The sequence below is a fragment of the Eurypyga helias genome, unplaced genomic scaffold (assembly GCF_000690775.1).
Source record: "Eurypyga helias isolate BGI_N326 unplaced genomic scaffold, ASM69077v1 scaffold26155, whole genome shotgun sequence".
Classification (NCBI taxonomy): Eukaryota; Metazoa; Chordata; class Aves; order Eurypygiformes; family Eurypygidae; genus Eurypyga; species Eurypyga helias.
In genome coordinates this window covers 3,655-11,539 of record NW_010253826.1, presented here as the reverse complement: position 1 = coordinate 11,539, position 7,885 = coordinate 3,655, and the positions used below count along the sequence as shown (strand labels likewise).

The window sequence follows — 7,885 nt, the reverse complement described above, 5'->3', positions numbered from 1 at the left end:
AACATTTGACACCCATCTCTGCCCCATATGCTGAAATGGGGAAGCCCCAATCTGACGGCACATCTCGTAGATCTGGAGCCAGGGGCAGTGATTCAAGTTTGTCATACCTAAAATAAGTGACAACACGGCTGCAGGTCCTATCAGAGGTTTGTGTTTTACGAAGGGAGAACAAGTCTGTTTTACCTTTGTAGATGATACGTGAAGTATCTAATAAGAATAATTCAAATTAATTTATCCAATCCAACTTGCATTTCTGGGAGAGTGTCAGAGATAAGCATAGTTCACAATCCTTAAATTATTTCAGAATTCATGAGAAGTTATAATGGAATAAAAAAAGATGGTGTAAGTTCTGTCCGTGAGAAAAACAAAATGGTGTATTCGAGCAACAAGCACTTGTTGTGACAATTCCCTATGACCCAAACTACCCAAAAGGTTAGAAATGTAAGAGAAATCCAAATGGTGTGTTTCCCCTCTGCCCACTAGAATGTCTGAAAGTACTCTCTTTATTCCCACTCACCCTGTACATTGAGAGATCAATCCGAAGTGAATTATGAAGCTGGTCCAGAAGCTTCACAAATCGTTCTTTCTGTGGAGCAGAAAACACCAATAAACATTACATGTCATCAGCATCCAATCGATGTTGAGAGTAAGCAGCAGAATATCAGGGAATTACTGTTAGATGCTCAGGAGTGTGGGAGGAAGCAATATGGATGCATGGCATTGTGCAAACAGTATTTTCTTTCTATTCTTGCGTTTACTCTTATACTGCAATTATTTCTGAGGTCTGTGTAACATTAGAATTGTCAGAAAAATACTCCATTATCACTCTGAGGTAGAGGCAGAACAAAAGCCCCTCTGATTTCTAGTCTGCAGTTTGCACCGAACATGTTTAAGAGAAAACATTTATTCAGAGATGAATAAAGGAACAGGCAGAATAGGGTAAATTCAGAGCAGTGACACAGCTCCCGGATCTCATCTGCCAGCTCAGTGAGAAGGATTACAGGCTTCTCATGGCTATCTATCGAGGTCAGGTCCCTCCACTAGGTTCTGGTTTGGCATTGTGAACACTTCCCCACTCAGCCTACAAATGTTCAGTCTGACAGGAGGCACGGGCTTTTCCAAATACTTCTCCAGCACATATTATACAAAAACCATTTTAACCATCAGGAGGATAAAGGTGATCAACCCCTCCCCAAAAGCAGTTCCTGTTTTTAAAAACAAAGTTCTGAAACAATCAGATCACACGGTATATTTTATCAACAGCACCAGAGTTTAATATTTGCTCATTTCCATACCATCTGCGCTCAAGTATAATTTGAACACGAAGAATAAACATCACAATGCACTACACTGATTAATATCTAAACCATGTGATGATGGTGACAAAGAAACTGTTCTCTTTGTCTCATCTAGAAGAGGTCCCCAGCTTCCAACTCCTCACAGATTTCATGTTCCTCAAACAGAACAAGGTATTTATCGAAAGGCAGAAGCACCATGGGCAAATTACTTAAGTCCAATTGTAAAATCACCGAACACACAAACATACCCCAAAATTGGAGGCTGCAAAGCGGTCCGAAGCAGACACGTTTGTGGAGGCAGTCGTGTGCGCATAATAAGCGTTGATATTGGCAAGTAAGGTGCTCATCACAGCTGGCACGCCCGGGCACATGTATTTAGAGGACAGACACGCAAAATGCCTGCAAAAGGACAATTCTGTAAGTCATTCTGGTCTCTTTTGTGTAGCAGAACTTGACTGTATCCCTTTAACAGCCCCCTCGCTCTGTTGGCACCATGGACAGATGAAAGTTTTGTCCTCTCTCCTTCTGTAATCTTCCAGCATCTCAGAGCTGTTTCAGAAAGATGACAACAGATACGCTCGAAACAAGAGAAATCCCTTCAACTACAGCCCTTTACAGATCATAAACCAGCTTCTCAACTATTTGCTGCCAACAGCCCGTGACTTAGGTGACACCCTGGGTCCTGATGCCAATTCCAAGCACCAAGCCTGACACAAGAAAATCTATATAATTTGCTGCCACTTGAGGCAGCCACAGGTTCTGAGGTGACAGGAGGTGGCAGCAATTGGAAACCATTCAAGCCCAGCAAGATCACACACCAGTATTCCTGTGCTGCACCGATATGTGCCTCCTTAGGGCTAACCCTTCCAGCCTGCAGGAAGCGTACACGCTCATTTGCATTTTCCCATTTAACTGCTCTCATTAAAGTGCAAGGAAACCTCCTGCAGGAAATGTCAAAATTATGCCAGAAGCATCCGGGCTCGTGAAATGATTAAACAATCAAGAAGATCTGTTAGACATAAGGGGGGGGAAAGAAATCAGAGCTTAAGGGGTCCGATATTACGGGACATGGCAAGTAAAGTTCATTCCAAAGGACAGGACAGTTGCGCCATTCTTAGGCAAGAATCCTCACTGAGCTCCCAAACTAAATTTGGAAACTGTTTTCTAACTGTAGCTTTCTCCCTAAGGGACTCATGACAGACGTTAGCTTCTGTGCTAGTGAACCTGCAACTGATTATAACCAAGGAAGCTCCAGTGAGAGAATTTCACAGGAATTCACAAGCCAGTATTTCAGACAAACATGATCCTGATGCCTGAACGTTAACTTGCTTGCTGTATGACACCCAGGTACCAAATGGCCATTTAGGCACGTGGTAAATCAAGAGAGACACACAAATGCTTTGTTTAGCTTGAAGAAGAGTAGGTGTGAGGAGTAGGGATCTAATCAATGTCTTGACTACTTAGGAGAGAGGGGAGAGCTAGTGAGAAGATTGAGCCAGGCCAGAATCGGTTTAAGTAGACTAAACGATATGCAGCAATGTGCAGCATTTACAGCATAAGAAATTCAAAGTAGGATTTTCCAATTTGAATTTCAACCAGGAATTTCTTCACCAGAGTAATACAGCCTGAGGACAGGCGCCCAGAGAGGTGGTGGATCTCCATCCTTGGAAGTTTTCAACAAACTTCAAGAGGCCCTGAGCAGACTGCTCCAACTTCCAAGTTAGCCCTGCTATAACCAGGGACTACACCTCTGGAGGTGCCTTCCAATTTTCTTCCACTTTGGCTTAAATCAATATGCAGAAAAGGTGCTTGCAATGGGACATAAGTAGAGATCATAACTTACCCAAGGATCCAGACCCCAAACTTTCACCTACTAATGTGAAAAAGTTAACTTTTGTCTGCTATATTTAATATTACATATGAAATAAGAAATGAGCTAAACATAGCACTACTAGTCTTTAAGAGGAAGAATGACTAATCCCAAGCCCAAGTAAAAGTACAGTGACAAGGAAAACACGCTTTGAAGATCAAGAACTGCATTAGCCTAGCTCCAAAGAGGACGAATCAGTGGCTCCATCACTCAAGCTTCCTATAAATGCTTTCAGCAGCACCTGGGAAATTAGTGACTTCAAAGGGTGGCTGTATCAATTGCCACAACAGACATGTAGGACAAACATTTTCATAAAACATCAGTCCTTCTCACAGCATCAGCAATCTTCACTGGGATCCTTGGGCAGTTGCTTCTTAAGAGAAAAGTGCTCACACAGAGATTTTAGAGTCTTAAAACAGGAATGGCTCAACTATTAATAGTAAAATACGGTCATTTACGCTCCCGAAGTTGGTGCAATTCCTCAGCATGAGTTTTGAAGGTGCTCACACAAACTGTTCAGAGAGCTGCTTTCTTTCAGCACTCTGTCAGACATTAACTTCTAGACTTGGAGGAAGCCAGTGGTTCAGAGACAGGCAATCTCCTCCCGCTCATAGTAAGCCCCATACAGAGCAGCTGTCAAAGCCAAGTCTTCCATCACCCATACATCTCATCTTCTAAACATTAACAGTCACATCAATTAGTTACACCGATTATCTCCACTACAGACTGCACAAAACGCATCTTACGTCATGGCCTGGTATATCGACTCAATGCCGTAACGCATTGCAAATTCATCCACGATCTCTTGAGCTGTCTCATCAAAATACACCTTCCAGGCATCATCTCCTTTGGCATCAGGGATCTTCACCACCCCACTCCCTTGCACATCTGTGAGATGGTGAAAGAGGTTCTGAAATACAAAACAGGAACGAAATTGTATGTGAGGCTGCTGAAGACTCACGGTGCATTTCATGGAACTTCTGAGAGGGCAGCACCAACACCAATTTCTTTGCTCTCCTTCCTCTTTCTTTCCCCCTACTCACTATGTATTTTTCTGCTTTTACCTTCTTTTCTTCTCGAGTGCTCCTGGCTGAGTTTTCTGCATGCATACCTACAACTTTACCCAGCAGACACTGTGATGACGCAGAGGAGTGCTTCAATGCGGTGAAACCACAGACTAATTAGTTTCCTGAAACCTACACATTTCTGTCCTCAGAATGAAATGCCTTAACATGGACACACTAAGCTAGCTGATGTAACATATCTGTATCAGCTTTGTAGTTATTATACAGCAGAACAGTCCAAGCAGATTTATTTTTTTTTCTGAAAAGGACATCCGTAAGATCACCTGTAACAACGAGACACTTGCATTATTATTCAACGTAACCTTTCACTTTATCTAACACCGCAAAGGCTTTCAGCTACCATGGCTGTGCAGAAACTGCACATTCGGTTCAGTGGCTTTCTCACTAATCCTCAGATTCACGTCACTTACAGATTCATCAGCCTTTCAGACAGCTGGCTCCCTGTAGTAAGGGATGCAAAAGTCTAATGATCTCATTAGGAGATAGAGGACTCTGCTTTACACTATTCTAGCTGTAAATCATCTTCATTTTATGATACAGAAATGAAAGAAGGTAATACTTAAAAAGAGATATATTTGCAGAAAAGAAGAGCAGCAAGTAATCGTGCATGTTCAGAAGGAAAAAAAAGAAAAAAAAAATCAAACAGCTTACCAAACAGAAGCCATCACTGAATTAAAAAATAATAAATATGCATTGAAAGACACAGCACAGCCTATTAAAAGAAGCTTACTGATCTTTTTCTAAGTTTCACACCTGTCTGTTCCCTGGTATGGCCAGAAGACACCACAGGGCTCATCTAGCCCAGCATCTGGATAAATATATGTTCCCATAGCTGAACGTTTCTCTCTGTGATTCATCTGTCCTTTTTCTTCTAATCTGAATTTGCTTAAACCTCACTGGACCTCATGATATTCTTGCATGTCGTGTGGAAGGGGCACTGACTACTGTTCTTCATGCAGGCACTGAGCCTGCAACCTGCCTGTCTTTTTGATAGACAGACTGGGTACCACGCATCTCTCCAAGACAGGGTTTGCCCTTTAGTCCTTGTTACAAGTCATCACTGGATTCCTCCCAACTTCCGCAGCACTGCCTGCCCAGCTTAGTCCACCCTGAGACAGGTCATTACCCAGTAAGCACAGCTTATCTTCTGTACCCCAACAGTTGTTCATAGCCCTACACCAGTGCAGCCGCAGAGAACAATTTGTAACACCAATATCTGCATTGCTCAACCACCAGAGGCAGAGCCCTCTTACTCATAAAGCATTTTAGTATGCCTCATCTAAAGAAAGACATAGGTACAGTACATGCCGAAATCAACACTCAAGGAAATTCAGAGGTTTCTCCACGTTAAACCCATGGGGAGCTCTGAGCTGGACCAGTGTGTGATCTCTGCCTGAGAGCAGCACAGGCTGTGACAGTGGGACCGACTGACCCAGCCAGCCCTCAGTGCCTGGGAGACAGCCTAAAGCCTTCTCTGCCTTCCTGACAAACGCAGGTCTGATGATTCAGCGTGTTTCCAGGCCTGTGGAGCAGGGAAAAGAACACTCACGTAGGGCAGGGAGCAACGTTTCAAGGAAATAAAGGTCAGGGGAACTGCTTCTTCAAGAGACAGAAGGGATGTGGTGATGACTGAGCTGAACCCGCTTCTTACCTCATGAAGGCAAGTGTACTGAATGTGATATGGAGCCACCTTCTCCTCGCCTTTGATCTCCACACTGATTTGCAGGCGAATAGCCCCAGACACTGCAGACTTATCTGTTCGCTTCTCTGGAAGGAAAAAACATCCGCAATTACAGGCAATTTTCATGTTCAGTGCACAGCCATCTTGGGGCAGAAACATTGGAAAATAAACTGCTGGAAGCTCAGGCTGAGCTTGTGATCAGAGTCACCACAGAGAAAAAGTCAGACTTCTTTCTTTCAAAACTTGTAAAGACTGACTGCAAGCCAGTCCTTCCGACAGCACGTGTGCCGTAGGATCCCTGGCCCTGGATACAGTCAGCTGAACCACAACCACCAAGGACAGATCGCTTTTCTGAGAAGAGGGCTGACTGGTGTGGAATCTGTACCTGACTTCACCACACTGCTGAGCTCCTGGGAATTGCTGGTTGGCCCTACAAAGATTTTGGGCCTCCTAGCGTTATTACTATGCCTCTCAACTCAGCACCATCCGTTTACTTGTCAGAACTTTCTACAATGATCCACTTGGATCGGTCTCAACGACTTCCCAACCCAATGCAGTGCACTTGCACGTCTTGGAGACTCGTAAAATGCTTATGTTGCCACAGAAAAGGGCACAGGACAGGAAACATGCCTCCAGCATGGATGGAATCCAACCCTGCTCCAAGCATTTGCCCACTGTACTTGGGAAACCCCAAGTACAGTTTCCCCAACAGGGAAACCCCATCACCCTCCTGACATAACATACTCCTCTTCATTTTAACTGGGATTAAAACCTTGCAGCTGCTCCACAGCACCATCATATGCCCCTTGAAATTATGTAGGTTTTGGGTTTTTTTTACTTCCTTGCAAACTGCCCAGAGGCTCCCAAGTGTCACCCAACTAACACGTGACATGTTTCCAATCCCAAAGCCCTGCTCACCAAGGTTATACCACACGTCCATTTCTCCACTCAGAGTACGGACTTCAATGATCGTCTGCCCCAGGAAATCATCCGACTCACGCTTCAGTCTCTGCTTGACGCGAGACTTGATGTCATCATCTTCATCCCATACACGCACTTTGATCCGGTCAGAGGAATTATGGCACTCGCTGCAAACAAGACAAATGATAACGTTGAAGAGCACACATTCGTCGGCTACGTGCTTCACACTCCTCTTGACCCACTTCTCCAACAGTGGAGGGATGGATAAACAAAATGTAAACAAATGTCTATTTACTTAGAAGTGGAGCATCTGGTAGAAACCACACGACAACTTTTCGGTGCACTCTAAACGCTCCTGCGACATGGTAGGTACTGCACTTCAGATGCCGGCTGAAAGGCTGCCCTGCCCTGACTGCGACCACCAACATCCAACCTGCTGCTGTGACTCTCCTGCTCGTCCTCGCTCTCGGCAGCAGCTCCCTAACCTTGGGAATTCTCTGCACTGCTGTTGTTTTGCTGCGGAGCTCACAAAAGCAGGGGGTAGCTGGGCTGGTAAACTCAGTTTACACACCCCAGACATGCCGATGAGCAGGTCACTGGTTTCTGAGAGCTCTCCCCATCAATCTTCTGTTCAGCTGTAGGCTTGTGCTTGTGCATGTGCAGTATCTAGGCTGGCACAGCCAAGGCCTATGACAAACGCCCTTCGTGCTGTTTCCTAACAAAAGATAAATAGCCCAGGTGGAGGCAGCCCTCTTACTTGGAGATAGCCACAAAGCAGTAGCGTATTAACGTACTATACATTCCAGTCAGATGAGACAAACACTGCCTGTGCGTGGGAGGAAAGGGTGGGATACAGCAGTTACAAAGTTGGCATTTAATCACTAGAATTGATTCTGCTGATTATTCACATCTCAGACTGATACTCTGTGTCCTGGACGGATCGGTAAAGACATTTCTGCTACAAAACAAGCTGTTTACTGGATTGGAACCCTCCAGCTTAATGCACAGGCAGAATTTGTAGCCTCCCTCT

The 7,885-nt window shown here is 44.6% G+C and overlaps 1 protein-coding gene across 1 annotated transcript in view; it reads right to left on the bottom strand.

The window, feature by feature from the left end:
- The window catches only part of LOC104510527 (protein unc-13 homolog B-like), a 63,144-nt gene extending 55,709 nt beyond the window's left edge, over window positions 1-7,435 (bottom strand). Inside the window, exons 1-6 of the mRNA XM_010152804.1 lie at window positions 7,341-7,435; window positions 6,853-7,022; window positions 5,905-6,020; window positions 3,915-4,078; window positions 1,547-1,697; window positions 518-586 (exon numbers count right to left, since the gene is read on the bottom strand). Coding sequence (XP_010151106.1) covers window positions 518-586; window positions 1,547-1,697; window positions 3,915-4,078; window positions 5,905-6,020; window positions 6,853-7,022; window positions 7,341-7,435 — 765 coding nt within the window. The remainder of the gene's footprint in view (window positions 1-517; window positions 587-1,546; window positions 1,698-3,914; window positions 4,079-5,904; window positions 6,021-6,852; window positions 7,023-7,340) is intronic.
- Between the last annotated feature and the right edge of the window lie 450 nt (window positions 7,436-7,885).